General features: G+C 39.7%; 1 protein-coding gene across 1 annotated transcript; it reads left to right on the forward strand.

Annotated features, from left to right (window-relative positions):
* The first annotated feature begins 8,233 nt into the window (after window positions 1–8,233).
* Window positions 8,234–23,758, forward strand: tmx1 (thioredoxin-related transmembrane protein 1). Its single transcript, XM_048538102.2, has 8 exons — window positions 8,234–8,418; window positions 8,764–8,879; window positions 10,039–10,084; window positions 12,761–12,889; window positions 15,650–15,695; window positions 16,527–16,628; window positions 19,036–19,105; window positions 20,901–23,758. The coding sequence occupies exons 1-8, from the start codon at window positions 8,252–8,254 to the stop codon at window positions 21,107–21,109; spliced, it is 885 nt and encodes a 294-aa protein (XP_048394059.1). The 5' UTR covers window positions 8,234–8,251; the 3' UTR covers window positions 21,110–23,758.
* Window positions 23,759–24,943: the final 1,185 nt, after the last annotated feature.

A 24,943-nucleotide genomic window follows, 5' to 3' on the forward strand; every position in this document is an offset into this window, starting at 1 on the left:
CCTGAACCTGAGCTACAAATCTTCTCAAAACTCGCTTTATAATATTAAATTGCTTTGTTTGATTTATTTATTCATGGGATGAGGGCATCACTGGTTAAGCCAGCATTTATTCCCGATCCCTAATTGCCCAGAGGGCAGATAAGAGTTAACCACACTGCTGTGGGTCTGGAGTCACATGTAGGCCAGACCAGGTAAGGATGGCAGTTTCCTTCCCTAAAGGACGTTAGCTATAGACTGACTCTCCAGTCTATTGTGGGTACTCCTTTTAGCATAGCTGTGGGAGTAGATCACCATTAACCTTCGCTGAATATTCTGATTTGATTAGCTTTTATTCCTTCTACAGTGGCAACAACAAAGCATGTCTCCTCCCTCATTAATAATGTTATCTGAGGATCTTGCATGTAACGTTTATTTTCAATTTGCTTGTCATTGTTCTGGCTTTTGTATTACATATTTAAGCCTTGCTTCCAAATGGAAAGATGTCAGGTTGCGGTGAGTAAATGCTTCTATTATTAACAAACAAAAATCATAATTTATAGGTAAAATTGATCACTTCTTGTTTTGGCAAGGAAGCATCAGTCCATTTGAGCTGTACCAGGTTAGAAGAAATGTACATGTTATATCATTAATGATGATTTCATAGAATAAGATCTAACATAAGTCTTTCTCACTCTCCCACAGTGATACTAAAAATAGTAATCAATTGAGAAGCATCAACTAGCTGCTAAGAATGATAGGAAAGAAAATTAAGAAAATTTCTTTTTACACTTTTAGTTTTTTTTGGTTTTTACTTTTGTACAGTATTGAAAGTTGCCAATAATATGTGGCAACCGCTCAATTAAACATTTTGACACATGGTTTTTGTCCAAAGTGTGCAGGACGGTTTCCTGACAATATGTGGAAGGGCTGACAAGAGAGGAGGCCACACTGGATCTGGTACTTGGTAATGAACCAGGCCAGGTGTTTGATTTAGTGGTAGATGAGCACTTCGGAGAGAGTGACCATAATTTGGTTACGTTTAGTTTAGTGACGGAAAGGGACAGGAACATGCCACAGGGCAAGTGTTATAGATGGGGGAAAAGCAATTATAATGCGATTAGGCAAGACTTAGGAGGCATAGAATGGTCAGCAAAACGCAGGGGATGGGGACAATCGAAATGTGGAGCTGGTTTAAGGAACAGATATTGCGTGTCCTTGATTGGTGTGTCCCTGCCAGGCAGGGAGGAAGCGATAAGGTAAGGGAACCGTGGTTTACTAAAGAAATTGTATCTCTTGTTAAGCGGAAGAGGGAGGCTCATGTGACAATGAGACGAGATGACTCAGATGAGGCGATGGAGAGTTACAGATCAGCTAGGAAGGATTTAAAGAGAGAGTTAAGAAGAGCAAGGAGGGGACATGAGCAGACATTAGCAGGTAGAATAAAGGAGAACCCTAAAGCTTTCTATAGGTATGTGAGGAATAAGAGGATGACTAGGGTAGGAATAGGGCCAGTCAAAGACAGAAGTGGGAAGTTGTGTGTGGACCCTGTGGAGATTGGAGAGGTGCTAAATCATTATTTCTCATCTGTTTTCACTGAGGAACAGGAGAATATTGCAGAGGAGACGACTGAGTTACGGGCTACTAGAATTGAGAGGATTAAGGTTAGTGAGGAGGAGGTGTTATCAATTCTAGAAGGTATGAAGGTAGATAAATCCCATGGGCCAGGTGGGATTTTTCCAAGGATTCTCTGGGAAGCTAGGGAGGAGGTGGCGGAGCCTTTGGCCTTGATCTTTGAGTCCTCAATGTCTACGGGTTTAGTACCAGAGGACGAGAGGATTGCAAATGTTGTGCCCTTGTTCAAGAAGGGCAGTAGGGATGACCCAGGTAATTATAGACCAGTGAGCCTTACGTCTGTTGTAGGAAAAGTTTTGGAAAGGAATATAAGAGATAGGATTTATAATCATCTAGCAAGCTACAACTTGATTGGAGATAGTCAGCATGGATTTGTCAAGGGCAGGTCGTGTCTCACAAACCTCATTGAGTTTTTTGGGAAGGTGACTGAGCATGTGGATGAGGAAAGGGCAACTGACGTGGTGTACATGGACTTCAGTGAAGCCTTTGATAAGGTTCCACATGGTAGGCTATTGGAGAAAATACAGAGGCATGGGATTGAGGGAGATTTAGCAATTTGGATTAGAAACTGGCTTTCTGTAAGAAGGCAATGAATGGTGGTTGATGGAAAATATTCAGCCTGGAGTCCGGTTACTAGTGGTGTGCCTCAAGGATCTGTTTTGGGACCACTGCTGTTTGTCATCTTTATAAATGATTTGGGCACAGGCATAGGTGGATGAGTTAGTAAGTTTGCAGATGACACTAAAATCAGTGGAGTGGTGGACAGTGTGGAAGAATGTTGCAGGTTGCAGGGAGACTTGGATAAACTGCAGAATTGGGCTGAAAGGTGGCAAATCGAGTTCAATGCGGATAAATATGAGGTGATTCACGTTGGGAACAATAATAGGAAGGCAGAATATTGGGTCAATGGATAGATTCTTGATAGTGTGGATGTGCAGAGGGATCTTGGTGTCCATGTACATAGATCCCTGAAAGTTGTCATCCAGGTTGATAGTGCTATTAAGACGGCTTACGGTGTATTAGGTTTTATTGGTAGAGGGATTGTGTTCTGGAGCCGTGATGTCATGCTGCAACTGTACAAAACGCTAGTCCGGCCTCATTTGGAATATTGCATGCAGTTCTGGTTGCCCCATTACAGGAAGGATGTGGAAGCATTGGAAAAGGTGCAGAGGAGATTTACCAGGATGTTGCCTGGTCTGGAGAGGAGGCCCTATGAAGAAAGGCTGAGGGGCTTGGGTCTGTTCTCATTGGAGAGAAGGAGGCTAAGAGGGGATTTAATGGAGACATACAAGATGATCAGAGGATTAGATAGGGTGGACAGAGAGAGTCTTTTTCCAAGGATGATGACTTCAGCTTGTACAAGGGGGCATAGCTACAAATTGAGGGGTGATAGATTTAAGTCAGATGTCAGAGGCAGATTCCTTACTCAGAGAGTGGTAAGGGCGTGGAACGCCCTGCCTGCCAATGTAATTAACTCAGCCACATTAGGGGCATTTAAACAGTCCTTGTTTAAGCATATGGATGATGATGGGATAGTGTAAGGGGAGGGGCTTGGATTAGTTCACAGGTCAGCGCAACAGCGAGGGCCGAAGGGCCTGTTCTGCGCTGTATTGTTCTATGTTCTATGATTAAATGTTTTCTTTCCAAGACAGGAAGGTAGCTTCCTGCTACTGACTATAAAAAACATTTTTTTAAAGATTATTTATTTTACTCCAGCAGAATCCAAATAGTTATTAGCAAAGATGTATCCTTTGTTAGTTTATTCAACAACAGACCACATCTGATGTAATTTGAAGTGGTGAAAGCTTTCTATCTACAATGAGGAACGAATATTAATATAACACATTGAACATGATCAAAAGGCTTACAATAACTAAAAGCTGTTAGCTGGAAGTGTTTTATGTATTAAACAAATCACTATTGATGCCTGGAACTTTACTTTGACAGTCTGACATTTTAATTTGAAGTACGTTGATGTAGAAATTCATCTTGACTAAGCCCATTATATAAGTGAAAAGCAAGGGTAACAACCAGATTTGCGATATGTTCAAAGGACATTTGATAAATATCCAATATCATATTGGCCCAGAATGATTCTCAGGAGGCCTAGTCATTTGGTTAACAGTTGGCTATGACAGGCATCAGCTGCTTGCCTATGTGATTAAAATGAAGCCTGAGGCCTGATTTCAAGTGAGCCCCAGGCCCCTGGCATACACTTACAGCTATTTTCTATTTTAGGCCTGAAAATGAGCCAGAACCTGTTTCTACCTGATTATGTTCAATTTGACATGATTAACTTTAACGCTGTGTTATAAGATGACTCACTGACTGGAGTAAGTTAGAACTGCAAGCCAATATTCTCAACAACAAAAAAAAACAGAATTGGTAAACCATATGTATTTTAATTCTTTTGAGTCTACACTGAGCTATTTCACAGGCTACAAGCATGATCGGCCAAATGGTCACTGCCTGTCCTGTAAATTTCTGAGTCTATGAATAAAGGTGACTTACTTTGTAATATGGTGGAGCTTCCTAAAAACTTTCTTCACTAGATTTTTATTCCTTAAAATATCCTCCTATTGTCATGTTTTATTATCAATTTTTATCCCTCATCAGTTGATCTAAAAGAGATGAATAAGGATAATGCTTGTCTGTATTTACACCCAGTGTCACCATCAGTCACTCCAAGGACATTCAGGTTCAGCAAATCTGATTTTAATCGTTTCTCAGCCATGTGATTAAATGTTGACCTCAAATCACTCATCAGTGTAATGTGTCTGCTTCCGACACTGCACTAGTTTCTGGGCTCTCAGAATGCACAATCTTAGATAAAACATGAAGAGTTTTGATGTTGCTGGCCGATGTAATACTATCTGGATGAAAATTCAATAAAGATTTTTCACATAGTTGGCAAAGGGAAACGGCAAATTTACTAAGCATGGGATTCATATTTTAGCTGCCTCGTGATTACATCTGTCCATATATGAAGTTTCACACATAATATGCATTCCTTATAACACATTCTGCTCATCACATGTCTGAGAGAGCTTCAATCAGATCTTCTGGTTTGTAGCTGCCATTGTTTATCAAATCTGCTCAGCAATAAAAGGAAAAAAGTCATTGTGCATTGCATATAGGCATTCATGGATTAAAACAAAACAATTTTAATGCAATCTAGAAATATTCAGTGACTGTTTAAAAACATGTTAAACAGCCTAATGAAACTGGCCACTATAATGATGTGACTAGACTTAGCAGTAACTTCCCAGATGCCATAAAGTAAACTGGACAAACGATGCCTCTTGTACTTTCTGAAGGAACTGCTAACTATAGCGTTATAAGCCGTCATAGATACAAATTGTCTCCCAGATAGATTCCTATGCCATAAAATTAGCAGCTAGTCAAATTCTTTATGGTGTGTTAATGACTTTTCACTTAACCTCTAAGATGGGCCATCCTCAATGCAAGCTCTGTTTCCATGTTAACTGTTCACCAGAATGCTTGGACAATTGGCTCCCGCAGTGCTGAACCCGACTGCCTTTTAACCATAAACATTCAAAATAGCAGTCAGTTAAAAGGTCAGTGCTGGTCCATCAACTGACAGTATCAAAATCACTTACTTTGAGCTAAAAAAGTAAGGTCTGCAGCATGTCGAAAGCAAGCCGATGATCTTTATTTGAGCTCTCTGCAAGTAATTAAACTTCTTTGGTCAAAACAGCAAAGCAATTATGTTGCAGAAATATTCCTCAGAAGATGGGCCGAAGATGTTCCAAGGAATTTTAAATAGAAGAAACTGTCGGACCACCAACTGATCACTGTCACAAAGGAATTTTGGCCACCAAGCAAGAGTGTTGATAAGTAGTTGGTTAATTTGTACTCAAGTTGTTGCTAATTGAATAATCTGCTAATTCCTTTTGATTTAGTCTCCTCTTACACATTTGCAAATGTGCCTGTGTTGTGAAATATATCCCTCATTGTATCTACAAGTGTTCGACACTGTTTCAGTGTTGTTGTGATCCTTACAAAGTCAGAGCCCACAAACAGGTAACAGATGAAACACATGCCCATTGTTGAAAAGCATAACCTGCTTACACACAGATGATGAAGAAAAGACTGATTTGCTTTATAACTTGCAATGTATCCACAACCATAAGACATAGGAGTGGAAGTAAGGCCATTCGGCCCATCGAGTCCACTCCACCATTTAAATCATGGCTGATGGGCATTTCAACTCCACTTCCCTGCACTCTCCCCGTAGCCCTTGATTCCTTGTGAGATCAAGAATTTGTCAATCTCTGCCTTGAAGACATCCAACGTCCCGGCCTCCACTGCACTCCGTGGCAATGAATTCCACAAGCCCACCACTCTCTGGCTGAAGAAATGTCGTCTCATTTCAGTTTTAAATTTACCCCCTCTAATTTTAAGGCTGTGCCCACAGGTCCTAGTCTCCCCACCTAACGGAAACAACTTCCCAGCATCCACCCCTTCTAAACCATACATTATCTTGTAAGTTTCTATGAGATCTCCCCTCAACCTTAATGAGTACAATCCCAGGATCCTTAGCCGTTCATCATACGTTAAATCTACCATTCCAGGGATCATCCGTGTGAATCTCCGCTGGACACGTTCCAGGGCTAGTATGTCCTTCCTGAGGTGTGGGGCCCAAAATTGGACACAACACTTCAAACATTGCACCAAACTCTGACAAGAATAATCATCGCCTTCACAAAGGTCATTTTCAATGTGCTAGTGAAAAGAAATAATTTAATTTATTTATTGCTTTTTAGATTCATAGATGTCTCAAAAGTTTTTCACAGCCAATAAACACTTCTTAATGATTGAAAGGTAGGCTATTTAAGAGCCATTTTTCAAACAGCAACATGTTAAAAATAACAATGAGATAAATAATCAATTTGCGTAAGCTGTTTAAATCACAGAGTGTCAAATATTACCTTAGATCGTTCTTTGATCATCTCTAAGGAAGTCTTGAAACAGAATCATACAGTTATACAGCATGGAAACAGACCCCTCAGACCAATTTATTCGTGCCAACCAAATATCTGAAACTGATGTAGTCCCATTTGCCAGCATTTGACACATATCCATCTAAAACCTTCATGTACCATACAGATGACTTTTACACGGTGTGATTGTACCTGCCTCCATCAGCTCTTCTGGCAGCTCATTCCATACATGCACCATCTTCTGTGTGAAAAAGTTGCCCCTTAGGTCCCTTTTAAATCTTTCCCCTCTCACCTTAAACCTACGACTTCTTGTATTGGACTCCCTACCCTGGGAAAAAAGGCCTTGGCTATTCACCCTATTCATGTCTCTCATGATTTTATAAAATCATGTCAGGTCATCCCTTAGATTCTGACACTCCAGGGAAAATTGCTCCAATCTAGTCAACATCCCCTTATATTGTAAACTCTCAGTCTCTGCAACATCCTTGTAAATCTTTCAAACCCTTTCAAGTTTAATAACTTTCTTCCTATAGCAGGGAGACCAGAACTGAATGCAGTGTTCTAAAAATGGTCTCACAAATGACCTATACAGCTGCAACATGACGTCTCAACTCTTATACTCAATGCACTGACAAATGAAGGCAAATGTCCACATATCTTCTACTTTCACCTAAACAAGCAAATATTTCATTTAACACCTCATCCAAAAGACAACATACCCTATTGGTATGCCTGTTGGTAGCACTCCCTTAACTGCAACAATCATTTCAGATGTATGTGCTTTCCAAAAGGATGATTGGGGAGGGAATTGACAATTGGATCCAACTGCTCCGCACAAGTGGTTGAGAATCAAAGAATGTCTCAATCAAATCCCTCTCCCCGGCCTATTTGTGTATTGCATACTTTTGCCAAGTCCATCTGGAAGGATCAGGGGTTAAGAGAGGTGACTATCCTAGCTAGCAGAGACATGCATGAAATGCCTCACTGTACATGGAAGAGCAATGCTGGCTTCTGTTCAGATGTGTTGGATGCACTCTTAAGAATCTGAGAGTTTGAACTGCCCATAGGAGCCAAGGTAGATCGAGATGAATGAAACTAGGCTGTTTAATGCTTTGCTCTGTCACCGTCAAGTCAGAATACCTGAAGACGCTGGGATATTGTGTGGAAGGGCTGGTGCATGTGCAAAAATAGTTTGATCTAATAATGTTGTTTAGGGATGGAAATTTGCCATCCTTACTTAGTCTGGTCTTTTTGTGATTTCAGGCCCACAACAATGTGGTTGACCCAGAACTGTCTTCTGGGCAAGCAGCGACGGGCAATAAATGCTGATGGAGCTAGCAACACCTGTATCGCACGACGATAATAAATATGCATTGTATCCATTCAGATGGAGTAATGGCCTTTGAATCTTGCATAATTCTGAATGTCTCTGCCTCTGCCTTATGGACTACAGCACGCAGACATTCTGTCCATCATCCTGCATCCTTCCCAGTACCTTCCAAATCTGTCGGATCTAATTCTGCCCAGTCCATTGTCATGTCTGCACCCTCTTCGTATGCCTATTTGCATGGTTGTGTTGCAATCAGCTGCTCGGCCTGACCCTCACGTTGCGACTGCGCATGTCCTTCGCGCTGCCCCGCTAACATGCGCAGTGCACATCGGAGGTGTTGGGGAAGATGGTGGACGTCGGGTCTCCGGGGCGGCGAAAGCTCGGTGTGACAGTGCTGTTACTTCTGGCCGTGTGGGCGCCAATACCGGCCGTACAGGCCCAGAGGAGCTTGGTCAAAGTCATCACCGACCACAACTGGAGGGAGATCCTGGAGGGGGAGTGGATGGTGGAGTTGTGAGTAACCGGGGAACGGGGGTGGGGAGGTTGGAGAGCGGGAATTGAGGGTCAGGGACTGGGCCGTTTGCAGCAACTTGTGCCTCTGAGAGGAAGTCACCGAGATGGAACCACATCAGGGCCAATGGCCCATCCATCACCCTGGGAGGACATTGACTTGTAACAGTCACATCCCTGTCGCCTTTAAACTTTAATGAATTACGATGCCTAAAATAGTTTACAACTGTTTTGCTACCCGCAGATTTCTTAAAGTAAAAGTAATTTAAAACAAAAAAGGTGGTTAGTGTACAGTGTTTCTGATAACTGTGTGCATGTGTTAATTTGTATGTCCACTTTAATCTCCAGCTATGCCCCCTGGTGCCCTGCCTGCCAGCAGCTTCAATCTGAATGGAATGAGTTTGCAGAGTGGAGTGATGATCTGGGTGTTAATGTAGCCAAAGTGGATGTAACTGAACAGCCAGGTACTTTTCAGCACTGCTGGAGTCATTGCACTCAGACTGCATTTTGTTGTGGGGAACAAAGTCTGACTGAAATCTTCTGTAAAGGATGAACCTTCAGAAGTGTGAATGAACTGAAAGGACTGATTATTTCCATTCTTAGTGATAGATTTTCACACTTGAGGGAGGTTTTTCCTCAGCTACTGTTAAACCAATGGTTGCAAAAGCCTTGTGTTTTGTTATTTCAGCTGCATGGAGCATTTTGTTATTGCTGATCTTCCACACAAATATTTCAATCTGTATAACTGCACCCTTCTGATTTCATGTCATATGTTTTGTTACTGATGTAGTTGTAACAGTCTATAGGAGGAATATTTCTGCTTTACAGAGGTAGTTACAACATAAAATAACAGAGGTATAGTCTTTATTCCATTTTTACTGGGAGAAGTGCCTTTAGGTTTCATTAACAATTTTTTTTGTCAGAAGCCTGAATTATAAATCAGCAAGTGGTCTTTGAAATATTACACATTTTTGTCACTTGAGAAATATCAGTTTTAATATTACTCATCTGCTGGATCCAACATGGAGTCATAAATATGAGACTGTTGGAATACAACTTTCAGTTTATTTGCTGAAAAATACAGACATTTTATAAGCGTTGGTTCCCTGGGGAAGCTGACTGCCAACGGTAGGAGACCCCTTTCATAGGTGAGTCCATAGAATAGAATTCATACAGCAAGGCAACATGCCATTTAGTCCAGCAAGACTGACTCTCTGAAGAGCATCCCACCCAGACTCTACTCTCTACTCTGTCCTTGTAGCCCTGCAATTCCCATGTCCAATCCACCTAACCTATATATCCCTGGACACTATGGGACAATTCAGCATGGCCAGTTCACCCAACCTGCACATCTTTGGACTGTGGGAGGAAACCAGATCACCCAGACGAAACCCACGCAGACATGGGGAGAATGTACAAACTCCACACAGACAGTCACCAGAGGGTGGAAATGATCCCGGGGTATCTGGCGCTGTGAGGCAGCAGGGCTAACCACTGAGCCACTGTGCTGCCCAGGTGATATTTAGTTTTTTTTAATAAAACAGTTGTTTTGTTTATAATTGACATAAAGGATTCTTAATTATTTTTGCTTTAACTAAGAATATATTTTGTGTTTTAAACTAGGTTTGAGTGGCCGTTTCATTATTACTGCTCTTCCTACGATATACCAGTGAGTATGTAGTGCTTAACTATTAATAGCACAGAAGAAAATTACAATGTACAGTATATTTCCTTACATCTAAGTTCTTTTTATATCATGTTTGTATCCGTAAATACATAAATCTTTAAGCACTGTGTTGATCATGTAGATGAAGTCTTTGAGACTTCTGGAGATAGCAAGAACTGCAGATGTAGGAGTCAGAGTCAACACCTTGCGGAGCTGGTGGAAGTCAGCAGGTCAAGCAGGAAAATCAACGTTTTGGGACAGAACCCATCATCAGAACTGGGACTTTTGCCATTTTTTTAACCATTTAAAATTACATCCATAATTGAGTTTGTGTTCCTTATAAATAAAAATGTGATTTATTGTACACACTGTGTGATAATGTAACGTTGTCTGAAACTATAATTACAATCCTTTCCGTGTCTAAGGATGTCGGATACACATCTTTGATCTAAACAACAGATTTTTTTTATAAGTAAAAGTTAAACATTTGACAGAAATCAATACAACACAAAAGGTTGTCAGCATCTTGGTAACTCTCAGTAATGCAGGATTTGGACCAGTGTGTTTAATCCACAATCTTTCTATCATGAAGGCTTTGAATATCCTTCTTTATTCAGTGAACTGTGTATAACTTTCCAAAGATGCAACTACGTCTCACAACCCGGAATGTGCTTTGACGCATACCCCCATATCCAGAGATGACTTTTTGAGATCTTTCTGAGTCAACAGATCTACAAGATAGAAGACTTGTAGAAACCCTACTCTGTAGAAAGAGGCCGTTTGGCCCTGCGACTCTGCACTGACTCTCAAAGAGCATCCACCCTTTCCCCATAACCACGCATGTCACATGACTAATCCACCTAGCCTACATTCTGGACACAAGGAGCAATTTACCTTGGCCAATCCACCTAACCTGCACAGCATTGGACTGTGGCAGGAAACTGGAGCATCCGGAGGAAATCCACGCAGACACGGGGAGAATGTGCCAACTCCATATAGTCACCCAATGGTGTAATCAAACCCAGATCTCTAACAACTTATCAAGGAAACATTTTGGAAATGATGATCAATATTTGAAAGATACAAATGTGTTGGCGGTCTGTTGAGTAGCTGCTTCTGATAGCCTTGCCATGTAGAATAGCGTTGGCATTTGAAGCCATCTTTCTGGTGAAAAACAACTGTCTGCTTGTGGAGATTTAATAGTCAGAGTAGTTGAGATTATTGTTTATAGTCACCTAGTAAGAAAATCCAAAAAGTCTTTGTTACCTCATGCCAACCACTGAATAGGACTGTGGATTAATTGCTGTCCAGATGTTTAGTCTGCAGTAAGCAAAATGAAAATAAAACAGATCTCCTAAATGGATAGTTAGAAATGCATAGATGTCATTTGCTTTGACAAAACTATCTGTCAAAGTATCTTCTAAAGGTTTGCTTGAGTATCTAAACAGAACTGTGATCATGTTCATTGCCTGATAATGTTAAATGTTTTATTCATTTCCTGTTCAGCTTGTAGCTATTCCTACCAGGAAATCTGCTTTGCCATGACTAAGTATGGGGTTTATACTGTGTGCGGTCCCAGCCTCCTCACAGGTGACTTTCCACATTGCCTTACTAAGCATAATAACTGCGCCCTAAATGTGTTACAAACATCACTCATCAGTGTCTTCTGATCCATTGATCAACTGACTTTTTAGGAACATCTGTGTTGCCTGCCATTCCTAGTCTTCATTCACTGTGGTGGGATGGCATCCTGACATCATAACAGCTAAAAACGATGGACTGCTCACTTTGTTTTTCATGACTGCTGAGTTGAGATGCTGCGGTATTGTTGCAAGTATGCACAACCAGTCATTTGGAGTCGAATATGAGTTGTGTAGCAGTAGTTTCCACTACCCACGAACTTGCTGACAAAAGCATGTTGCTTATCACGGGATCAAGGGTATTAACTCTCTCAAACACTTCAACATGACATTATAATAAAAAGCAAAAGAAAATTGCTTTTGCTACCATAATACCGAAAATAGTCTTTAATGTTACAAATATGGTGTGGCTAATTACAATGATTTCACTTTCATTATTATTTACATTACATAATTGGAATTATAAACCAATGTGTATGTTGACAAGTAAAATACAACCTTGTTTTATATTAAGGACAAAGAACAGAGTTAAAAATAATTTTCAAATGCTTAGGTTGTAGCTGTTTTAAATGGCACTAAATTTAGACTTTTTCCTTTTTTATTCACGGGATGAGGGTATCACTTTTAGGCAGCATTTATTGCCCATCCCTAATTGCCCAGAGGGCAGTTGAGAGTCAACCACATTGCTGTGGGTCTTGAGTCACATATAGGCCAGACCAGGTAAGGATAGCAGTTTCCTTCTCTAAAGGACATTAGTGAACCAGAGGTTTTTCTGACAGTTGGCAACGGATTCATGGTTATCACTAGATTTTTAATTCCAGATATTTATTGAATCCAAATTCTACCAGCTGCCGTGGTAGAATTCAAACCCAGAACGTTACCTTGGTCTCTGGATTAACAGTCCAGCAATAATACCACGAGACCATTGCCTCCGTGACAAGATTACTTAAACTGTTGAATTAGTTTTGTTCAAGTATAGAATAGTGAAAAAATCTGTTTACTTCTGTGTTTTATAGTTGTTTTTTGTTTTCTTTTTCAGCTGTAAGGATGGAGAATTTAGAAAATATCAAGGCCCTAGAATGAAGAATGACTTTATTGACTTTATAGATGGAAAGAAATGGGAATCCATAGAACCAATGTATTCTTGGTTACAGCCTTCTTCCTTTTTGTAAGTTTTAAATAATGCAGATTCCAGTATATTATTAGTGTTCTAATTCTGAGTAAGTTATATTTCTTAGTTTTAGTGTTATTTATCATATCTTAGTATTGTAAGTTACTTTTGCAAAATACTAATTAAAACGTTTGTTTGCTAATTAAAACTACTGAGATCTATTCTATTATTTCCCAGGTTCCACTTAATATTTGGACATGATCAGAATCACTGGTTCCATTGTGATTGATAGCATTCATTATCATTCCCTAATTGTGGTTGAGAAAGAGATGGTGAGCTAACTTCTTGAACCAGTGTAGTCGTTGGAATATTAGCAAGTGAGTTTGAGAATTTTGAATCAGTGACTGAAAGAATGCTACTTCAATGTGGTGTGGATGGCTTGAAGGGAAATTGACAGGTGGCAGTGTTCCCAGACACATGCTCTTTTAATCCTTAAGTGTTGGTGGAGAAACCTCGGTAATCTACTGCATCTTGTAGATGATGCACACTATTGCTACTGTCTGTTGGCTGTTGAAGAAATTAATGTCCAAAGTGGTGGCTGAGGTAAAGTTAAGCAGGCCAGCTTGTTTTGGATATTGCCAAGTTTCTTCTCTGTGATTGCTGGTGCATCCAAAAAGGCAAGTGGAAAGCTTTGTATCATACTGTTAACTTGCACCTTGTAGATGGTGGACAGGTATCAGAAAGCAGCAGATGGATTAAGTGATGCTGAGTTTCTAGACTCTGACTTGATCTAATACCAACATTATTTGATTGGTCCAATTCATTTTCTTTTAACTTGTACCCTCCCCCAGGATGTTGATAGTGGGATTTTCAGTAATGACACGTGCAAATGTTACTTACCATTTGCTAGCCCATGTCTGGATGTTGTCCTGATATTACTGCATATGAACACGGACTTCTTTAGTACCTGAGATATTTGTAATGATGCTGTAGTTTTATGCAATCATTAATGAACGTCTCCAGTTCTGACCCTTATGATGGAATGAAGTTCGTTGAAGGAACCGAAGATCATTGGGCCTAGCATGCTATCTCGAAAAGCTCCTGCAGTGATGATTAGGGCTTTAATGATCGACTTCAACAAATACAGTCATCTTCCTTTGTGCTGAGTAAGATTCCGCCCACTCAAGTGGCTTTCTCCCGATTCCTCCAGTTTTGGCAGGGCTCTGTGGAGTGTACCTCTTCTTTTCATGTTTGGACCAAGGCTGTAATGAGGTCAGCGATTGAGTGGTCCTTGCGGAACTTAGCACTGTCAATGGTCCCTTTCATCACTATATTGATGAAGAAGAGTAGACTGATAAGATGGTGATTGGCTGGTTAGATTTCTCCTGCTTTGTGTGCATACCTGGACAATTTTCTACATTGTTGGGTAGACACTAGTTTTGCACCTTTACTGGAAACATTTCTCGGTTGTGGCTAGTTCTGAAGCACAAGTGTTAGTTCTATAGAAGGGTCTCTGATGAAGGGTCTGGGCCTGAAACGTCAGCTTTTGTGCTCCTTAGATGCTGCTTGGCCTGCTGTGTTCATCCAGCTTCACACTTTATTATCTTGGATTCTCCAGCATCTGCAGTTCCCATTATCACTGTTAGTTCTATTGCTGGAATATTGTCAGGGCCCATTGTCTTTGTAATATCTGGTGCCTTCAACTGTTTCTTGTGATCATGTGAAATGAATTGAATTGGTTGAAGACTAGAATCTGTATTACTAGAAACTCTGGAGGAACCAGGTTAGATCATCCAGTTGCCCATTGTGAGTGAAGGTGGATGAAAATATTTCAGTCTGGCCTTTTCCACTGATGTGCTGGATCCTCCCATTGTCAAGAAATGGGATATTTATGACCCTTAACTGCTTATTAGTTTAATTGTTCGTCATCATTCACAACTGAGTGTGACAGGACTGCAGAACCAATGGCTGTGGGTTTGCTTATTCTGTTTGTTGCAACTCTTAATTCATAGTGCTTGATTCTTTCTTACAATAGAGGGCAATAAATGTTTGAGTGCAATGGTGAGTCAGCTTCCAAGGGCATATACCTTTGAATTCATCTGGAAAGAAGTGAATACAATGTTCCTTTAAAGTTTTCTAATGGTATACCATCATTACATCCGTGTGTCTGATCCGTAATTACGTAAGAGCATTCATTGTTTAATGAAATTTGATAGGAGATATATTTTCCACCAGAAGCTGTTCCTTGTAAAAGTTGGTGTTTTTGGATGGAATTTAGGAGCTTATGCATAATATTGAATGCTTTGTTATTCTCAGCATTCGCTAATTGATAGCTTTTCACTAGTGGAATTCAAATGAATATTATCCCAAATAGAATTTCTGTTATTATATGACAATGTAGAAGGACTAAGAATATTTAGTTGTGAAGAAGAGTCACTGGACCCAAAACATTGCCTCTGATTTTTCTCCTCAGATGTTACCAGACCTGGATTTTTCCAGCAATTTCTGTTTTTGTTCCTGATTTCTAGAATCCGCAGTTCTTTCACTTTTTTAAAAAAGAATATTTAGTTTGACCAACTAATTTATCAATCTCAACCTTTTTCAGAAAAGATGTGTTTGGTAATTGGCCTACATTCCTTTTAACAATCTCAAGTCCAAAAGCCATTAATGCCATTGGAACTTGAAGTTATCCTTTCAAACTTTTGTGTTTTTTCTAAGTATGTTCAAGTTGGATAACTAACTATAAACATTTTCTTTCTGAAATGTTTTAATCCAGAATGACAATTACTCATATCCTTGTTTTAATTTTCATTGCAGGATGACTAGCATGTCAGCATTATTTCAGCTGTCAATGTGGATTCGTGTAAGTTCTTAAAAATTTCGATTGCACAGTTAGGAGTTGTGCTATTTAATGCCGAATCGTAGTTATTACAATCTGGATTTTTTTGTCCCTGTGCACTATATTTTAATGATTTGTGTGCATGGACACCTCAGATCTCTTCTCCTCCTAGTATCTTGACATTTAAAATATACCTGATTTGTCATTAAAGGATGTGAAGTCAATAATTTCATGCTTCCACACTAATAGCACAATCTGCTCATATTATGTTGCCCATTGTTATAAAACATAGGGTAATGCTGAGGCCTGAGTGCAGATTTGAGGAACAGCTCCTGTCACATCCCATCAATCAGAGAATATTCCCCTTTATTGAGCCTCACCATTCTTCTCCCGACCATCTGCCAATTTATATCATTATTAGTATAAAATATTTCAGTTGAAGGCTACAAAATGGTAATTATGTGAATTGCAAGAAATATTTTGGTGAACTGTAGTTGATATTTAAAAACAATTGGCCTCCCTATTTTGTTGTTAACTCGTTAACAGGAATGATCAAGACTATAACTGAAATGACTGTATTTTCTGTGTAAAATGCATGTCTCCTTTTTATGATATGCTGCTGTTTAGCAATACAAATGATTTGAAAAATAACTCCGTGGTTTTGGGAACCAGGCATCCTACTGCTGTTGTTTCCCATATTGATGTAGTTGTGTTGTGCCATGGTGCTGGGGACCTTATTTTCTACATCATATTCTGACAGCTTACCTGTCATTACCACTAACTGATTTAGCTATGTTCTTTGATGGATTATAGTTGCAACTTTGAATTGCATTGGCATGTTTGTTTATTTTTCAGCATTGTCACAATTACTTCACGGAAATTATTGGCATACCAGTTTGGGGATCATATAGCATTTTTGCTTTGATCACGCTTGTTTCTGGTCTTACACTTGGATTGGTAAGATTTACTAATTTGCTTTTCACAGATCATTCTTTTAAGTCATCATTCAGATTTGCAAAACGTTTTCAAATTATTGCTGAAATTGATGTCAATAAATTGTCTACAGAACTAAGTTATAAATGAAAGAGTTGATGGTAACTGTCTCTCAGAGATAGTAAGAACTGCCAATGCTGGAGTCAGAGATAACACAGTGTGGAGCTGGAGGAGCACAACAGTCTAGGCAGCATCAGAGGAGCTGGAAAGTCCATGTTTCAGGTCAGGATCCTTCTTCAGAAATAGGGGAGCGGGGAGAGGGCTCTGACATAAATAGAGAGAAGGAGTGGGACTGGGGGAGGTAGGTGGGTTGGTGATAAGTGAGCGCAGGTGGAAGTGGTGGGGATTAGTCGGTCACGTGGGAGGAACAGATAAGTGGGAGAGAATACGGACAGGTTGTGTCAGTCCAAGGAGGCGGGGATGTGAGGGAGGGTTGGTCATAGGATGAGGTGTGGGTGGAGAGATTTTGAAACTGGTAAAGTCCACATTTAGGCCATTGTGCTGTAGGCTGCCAAGGTGGAATAATGAAGTGCTGCTCCTCCAGTTTGCAGGTGGCGTCATTGTGACAGTGGAGGAGGCCCAGGATGAACATGTCAACCAAGAAATGGGAGTGGTAGTTGAAATGGGTGAGAGGAGAATAGTCTAGGTAGCTGTGAAAGTTTGTGGGCTTGAAATGTCGATTTCGAAGTAATCACTAGATATGGAGACAGAGAGATCCAGGAAGGAGAGAGAGGTATTAGAGAAGGCCCAGGTGAACTTGAGGTTAGGGTGAAAGGTGTTAGTAAAGTTGATGAACTGTTCGAGCTTCTCTCACCACCTTTCTGCAAGAATGTGATCTCCCAATTCCTCCAACTCCGCTGCGTCCGCTCCCAAGATGGGGCGTTCCCAGATGTCCTCTCACTTCAAAGACCGCAACATCCCCTAGCTTCAGTGATTGAAAATGCTCTCGACCGCATTTCTGCCCTCATATCCCCTCCCCCCAACAAAAACAAAGACAGAATCCCCCTTGTCCTCACGTATCAACCGACTAACCTCCATATCCAACATCTCATTCTCTGCCACTTCCACCACCTACAGTCCGAACCCACAACCAAAGATATATTTCCATCTGCACTCCTATCTGCCTTTCGTAGAGACAGCTTTCTAGCCCCTTGTCTACTCTAGACTCCCCACTTGCCCCACCGTCCCTGGCATCTTTCCCTGCAACTGCAGGAAGTGCTACACCTGCCACTATACGTCCCCCCCACCCCCTTACCTCCATTCAAGGCACCAATCAAACCTTTCACATCAGACAGAGGTTCACCTGCACATCCGCCAGTTTCAAAATCTCCCTAACCCCTGCCTGATCCCATAACCAATCCTCCCTCTCATCCCCGCCTCCTTTTCCTGACACAACCTGCCCATCTTTTCTTCTGGCTCACTGACCAGTCCCCACCACTCCTTACCTGCACTCACCTGTCACCATCCTACCTACCTTTCCCCAGCCCCACCCCTCCTCCCTCTATTTATTTCCCAGCTCCCTTCCCCCTCACCCATTTCTGAAGAAGGGTCCTGACCCGAAACGTGAATTTTCCTGCTCCTCTGATGCTGCCTGGTCTGCTGAGCTCTTTCAGTCTCACGCTGTGTTGTATTGATGATAAACATACTGTGTTTCTGCTTCGTTCCTGGGGTTTCACATGTTTTCAACTTATATCATTATGATGTTACCATTCATATCAGAAATAAGCATTTTCACATTGAAGAATTTAATTGTCACAAATGAACTGATGTCAGACTTACATTTGTTTGATTTTTGGTTGTGACTGGAATTGAGAGGAGAATATGTTTTTAGCATTTCCTTTGTCATGTGAATCGCTCATCTCACTGGAAAAAAAAGTTTATTTTGCAAACTTCAGCACAGTCTTGCTATAAATGACTGAAATTGTGGGCCTCAGCCAGGCTCAAAATAGGCTGTCTGTGTATTTCCTAAAAATGGTGCAGATCCCAGCCTGACTGTAAGAAACAGGTATCCCTTTGCATTCGTACATAGTCAGTCATATGTTATCGTTCCAATTTGCAATATGGACAGCGGATATTAGTCAACAAATCAGGCTACATGGCAGAAGCAGGCCAGTCTTGGATTGCAACACCTCAGCAATGCAAATGAAGTTTTGAATATCATTGAATGCAGTTAAATTGTGACGTACCAATTATCCTGTCTGGAAATGGTCAAACAAATTTGTATAGACTCTAAGCCGGAGTGCTATCTTGGCGAGGAGAAAGTGAACTACGTAGTTAAAAAGTGACTAACTTTTCTCATGGTTCACCAATGTAAACATTTGACGATAATGGCTTGTTAGATTGAGTTTTATAAAAATCTGCTTTATTTTAGATTCTGGTCTTTGTGGCAGACTGTGTGTTGCCATCTCGACGATATAGACAGCAACCACATTGTTCCCAAAGTGAGTTAATCCTTTCTGTTTAAAATAATTGCAGTAATGTTTGTGACTTTGAAGTAGCTGACTGTACGCTATAGTCACAAGTTCATAATGTTTGTGTAAGTTCACTCGAAATTGGTTTTGAAGATTGATTATCTTTCAGATCTAGTTATCTTATGGCTCCATTATGAATATCATTCAGTGTCACCTCATTGTACCATTTAGGTTTAGGGAGCCAAGATTATTGAATTTTACCACTTTAGATTTGAATCTGTTGCAATTGTTTTATTACCATCAACTCCACTAGTTGTTACTCACTCATTGCACCCTTCATTTGAATTCCCCCTCAAGCACTTTGTTCCCAGTCCTTACACCAGTGCAGGCATTGTGGATCTTTGGTAGCATTCTGGCCTCTAAACCAGAACCCTCAGGGTCTGGTTTCACCTCTTGATATCTTGACTGTAGCAGGTGTACTTGTGACATGGTTCAATAGGTTGATATCTGCCTCCTCATCCTTCTTGCACTTTCCAACTTGCCAATTGGTTAGATTAACTGAATGTGACATTTTCATCTCCAGCAGCAGCCATAACAGAATCTTTTTTAACAACCACCTGTTCTGGTCTTAAAACCACTTGCAGCTTAAAGAATAGACTTCGCAAAGATAGTTGTAGGAAATGCAGAATCAGGGACATAATTGCAGTGAACCTTGGGGTAGATGTAGTTTGGTGGGCAGAGGAAAGTGAGAACGTAGCATCTATGTTACATTCTACTATGACTGTATGATACGCTATGAAGTCAATTTTTGGGTGACCTCAGCATGTCTGGCAGCGTCTGTGGAGAGTGAAATAGAGTTAATGTTTCAAGTTCAGTATGACTCTTCTTTAGAACTCAGTATTGATGAAGAGTCATATTGGACTCAAATCATTAATTGTATTTCTTTATCCTCAGATTCTATGAGACCAGAGTTTCTTCAGCATTTTCTGTGTTTGTTTCAATTTTCCGGCATCTGCAGTGTTTTGATTTTATTGGGTAGCCTCAATCTTAATCTTAAGTCACACTCTTTGCATTTATGGAGAATGCAGAAGAGAAGGGGTTAAATAATGAGATGACGGTGAAGGAAAGAAGCTTGATTTGTTTTTGCTCTCGAGGGTGATCCCAGAGTGATGAGCAGTTTGAGAGAGGGAAATAGGCGTGCATGGCACTTCATGTAGCCAGAATAATGGAGTATGCGCTAGATATGTTCATGTCTGCACCCCTTCTACTTGAAGGAGTCAACCTGATGGATGTTACAGGGTGGTGGAGAATAAATATTCTGTACTGGATAAGACATCAAAGGTACTTATGAGTGAGTAGATCAAAAGCATCGTTGACAAATATGCAGTAATAATAGGTGAAAATCACAGATAAGGATATGTGAGCGCAGAGAGAGGGATGGCTGTGAAAAACAAGAAAATTAAATATGGAAGGATGAGGAAGTGGCAGTGAAATCAGACAGAAATAAAAGCCATGGTGAGTTGAGATGACGATCACAGCAGATGAGGAGTTGCTCAGTGTGGAGGCTAAGTGAAGAAAAGGAGAAGGAAACCTCCACATGAAACTAAGGATAGGTCAAAGACAATGGAATCATGTGGGACTATTGCACGAAAGCAGTGATATTTGGGTATAAGAAATTTCAGAGTTTGGAACAACACATTGCATGAAACCTGTGGTTGTATTGTATTATAATACAATACAACTTTTGTTATTCCTCAATACCGTGATTTTATGTCTTCAATTTTTTTGAGTGGAAATTTTACAACTGTGGTTTTTTTTAAAAAAGTGCCACCAACCAAGCTATTGAAGCCAAAGGATTGGCAGTTTCAGGAAGAGGATAACGAAACTGAAGAAGATCTGTGCTCACAAGCAAAAGAAAGCAGTAGTAAAACATTTGAGAAGGCTGTGGTGAATGATTGTGGCGATTACCTAAAGGATTGTGTCAGAAAACGTACTAAAGAGCACACTGAAAGAGCTGATGACTCCTCATTTTAACACCAAACTAAAATGTAAGGTGACTGACTGAAGCTGCAATGCTTTTGTAAGGCATTCACCACTTTTGTTTAAGCTGTGGATTTATGGGCCAAGGTAACTATATTTAAAAACTTCAGATCAGCTGTGATGGGTCGCAATATTGTGCTAAGCTTGCTTTTATTGCTGCAGGCTTTACCACAAAATTGAGAAGCTTGAATTGTGAAAACGAGTTGTGCATGCTCTTTTGAGTCTTCCACACTTTCTTGATAATACAACCAATACGGTATTGAGTCCTTTGTATGTTGTGTGGGAAGGTTTGAAGTGGAGCGATTATAAAATTACTATTATGGCAGTGCCCTTGATCTAAATCTAAAAACGTATATCTCTCAAGCTGCTTGCTGAAGGTTTTTGTTTTCCAAAATGGCAGTTTAAAAATGTGGCCTGATCGCTAATTATACTTGCTCATGTAACAACTAATTTCTGCAGAATTACAAAAAGCAGCTATGCAACATGTTCTAGAATAATGCTGTGTCTTTACTCTGCCAGTTTTGCTTCCTTTTATTTCAAATGGTAAACTAAGATGATTTTGAAAAACTCAAAAGTAGTTATTGACAGCTTTTCGGAATTTCAGCTTATGAGCCAATAATTAGATTCAAGAATCCTATAATCTTGTATTTCAGTTGGGTCTAAACCCTTAATCTGTCACTGCCTCACATTTATTTAAATTTGGTATCCTAGATTCAAAGTTCCTGTTCATTAGCCCTCAACTGTATTAATTTTTTTTCTATTGAGTATTTTATTCAAGTCATTGCCATAATATAAACAATTGGTAAACAAACCAGCCTATTTGTTTATGAACATTCAAATCTAGAAGCACATTGGACATGAAAAGATTAGCTGGTTCTTCATACTACCTGATTGCAAATGTGACTTTTTAGAAAATATGTGAAAATAATCATTGGTGGCCTAAATTTCAATGAATTCTTCAAGTGCTGGTTATAATGGACAGGAGTTTTAAAATTTTTATTTAATACGAATAGTAACCCCATGGCTCAATTAGCAAATAGCCTATATTGCACTGCTTTGAGCTGTATAAATCAAGAAGGACCTTGGTCTTTGGTGAGTGACCTGTGTGGGATTTGAAGTTTTGATTTGATTGAGCACTGTCTTAAGCTTCAGTGTTCCTTAGTTAGGGAGGGGAAAAATTAGCCCAGCTTTCTCTCATGATTGCTACCAGTGATTCCAATACATCTAGTACGGTGTGGTCTTTTACTCTAATGGCCTACACAATCACGTACCCCGTTGCCACTCAGGGTTCAGACTCAGATGTGATTAATGGCCAAAAGTAAAATTTTAGTAGAATTCTGGGCCCAGTAGAAATATATTGAGCTTGTCACTGGGAATCATAATTAGAGAACCTTTGGATCAGGTAAAAGGTGCTGCATTGTAATCTACTATTTAATAAAAGAGATGGGATGCATAACGACCAAAAGATATTTCAGATATTTGCACTCCCATTGAGTGTATCTGAATAGTACCTCAAATATGTTTAGCTTCTCATTTGGCAAATCATTGTTGAGGAGGGCTCATGATTTCAACTAAGGACTTGAAGTTTATTAGCTAACTAGTTAACTAATTAGCAACTAGTTTACAGTGTTTTATTTGTTACATAAATATTTTCAGTGGGCATAAAATTTGCTCTTAAAATGTTACTTCCCTGTAGAATAGGTGAAAAATGACTTTTTATATTTTTGGTTTCGAGTTAAAACTCTTCTAACAGTGCCATTAAATTCTGGTGCATTAGTCAGAACTGCTGTTTTGAATGCCAGAAAGTAAAATCTTGTTACCTAAAATAAACTCTGTGCAGACAATAAACATCTGTATGAATGGAATAAATACACTGGATTTACTGTAACTTTTGTTTGCTGTGATATGACTTTCTTTAACTACGTCAGATGTATTTAGCTGTCAGAGTTATGTATTATACTTGTGAATTAATTATTGGACATAGTGGGATAACAGACTAATTGCAAAGTCCATTTATTATTTACAACTTTGAGAGTATATCTAGATACAGGTTCCATGTTCTCAAGCAGATTTATTTTTGCTGGTGAGCTTACGTTTAAAAGGGACTGAGTTTAAAATTAAAGAAAAACATTTTGTAAATAGTTTTTTTTCTAACAATATTGTGGTACATCTATAGGAAGTGCCTGGCAATCATTTGGTTATGTTAGGTTGATGTATCTTTTCCTTAAGCTGTCTATGCTGAGATTATAAGGTTTTTTTGTCTTTAATTCTTATAAAGCTATTTTTTCCAATGAGTTTTGTTTGTTTTTCCTTCTTCCTTTAAATTCTCACAAGTTTGTAAAACAAAATCAAAAAGCATTAAATGATTTTACATTTAGTAACTGCAAGCAGATTGCAGATAATATTGAGATGAAAACTTCTACCAACTCAAATTGGATCGTTTGCAGTCTAATTGTATTTGCAAAATATTAGTGATGTGTGTACTGGAAGAGTCCCTTGTGAAGTTTCACTTCGGTTTGGACTGTCTTCTGAATATGCTTTGGATTGTATTTTGGATCTAGAAGGAATGAGTGACTCAATACCAAAAATATGTTGAAACAACAATTTCATTAAATAGTTATTGAAAATTATAAACATTTAAAATAAATGAGAAGAAAGCAGTTTGTGTGTGTCTATATATAAATAAAAGAATGAAAAAAAGACAATTTTATTATGGCATAAGTAACCGCAAATTGTACTTGACAGCTCCCCAAAATTGTACACCACTTCTTGGTATATATCCACTTGGTTTGTAAATCACTAAGTCTCCAGCTAACCTTGCACAGGGGTGTTCTATCTGGTCAGTGACTTTGTTGATATTCCTTCCTATGTAGCCTTCAGTGGTTGAGTAGATTAGTCCAGCTGCAGTTGTGAATACTGGAGACTGTACACTGTTCACTTCCAATTTCTGGCTCTATTCCAATCTTTTGATGCATTATCCAGACGTTTTCAAAACAAAAGTCTGAAAACCATGAGTTACCATTTACTCCACAGGCACCGCAAAACTTGCAGTCTCTGCAGAGCTGAGACTGCTTTTCTACACTTTTGCTGATAAAGACACATTTTGTTGGAGCTTTCGTTTTGTACTCTTCAGGACAATTTGCAAGATCACCAATCAGAGGAAAAATGAAGACTTATGTTGCATGAAATGAGACTACTATTGGGTTGGCAAGTGGGATCTGATTGGTAGAGCCATTGCTATGAAGAATCCACACATTAATTCTGGTTATCAGTTAACTGCTAGGTTTTATTTGTATTTTAATTCAGAGTAGGGCCCTTGACATGCAGTGGTGGTGTCTAATCCTGAGCCAGGATTCCTGTGTTCAAGCACCATCTGCTCTAGACATGTGTAATAACATCTCTGAACAGGCTAGTTCGAAAATATTTTAAATCAGCTAGGTTGATTCTGTTCATGGCACTGCCTTGAGAAAAGGGCAACGGTAGGCCACCAGGATTATAATCAGATTTAATGTAGAGTAACCCACTGGGAGATCTAGCTTGGCCTTAAATGTTAACATTTAAAATTTAGAATCTCGGAAAGAAATACAGTTGCAAATTTGTCAAAACAAAAACCAGAATTGCTGGAGAAACTCAGCAGGTCTGGCAATGGCTGTGGGGGGAGAAAAGCAGTGTTAACGTTTTGAGTTCAGTGATTCTTCATTACACCCATGAGTAGCTGGGGAAAAATGCATGCTGAAGCGGAGGTGGGGAAACGGAGAGGTGAGTAGATAGGTGGAGGTGGAGCTGACAGAGAAGTATGAAAGGGGTAAGTAAACAAGCAGATTATGG

The sequence above is a fragment of the Stegostoma tigrinum genome, chromosome 10, assembly GCF_030684315.1.
Source record: "Stegostoma tigrinum isolate sSteTig4 chromosome 10, sSteTig4.hap1, whole genome shotgun sequence".
NCBI classification, from domain to species: Eukaryota; Metazoa; Chordata; class Chondrichthyes; order Orectolobiformes; family Stegostomatidae; genus Stegostoma; species Stegostoma tigrinum.

Coding starts and splice junctions, on each gene's coding strand:
- tmx1 (XM_048538102.2), top strand. CDS start 8,252: ATGGTGGACGTCGGGTCTCCGGGGCGGCGAAAGCTCGGTGTGACAGTG. Junction 8,419..8,763: donor GGGGAGTGGATGGTGGAGTT/GTGAGTAACCGG, acceptor TTTAATCTCCAG/CTATGCCCCCTGGTGCCCTG. Junction 15,696..16,526: donor AGCTGTCAATGTGGATTCGT/GTAAGTTCTTAA, acceptor TTTATTTTTCAG/CATTGTCACAATTACTTCAC.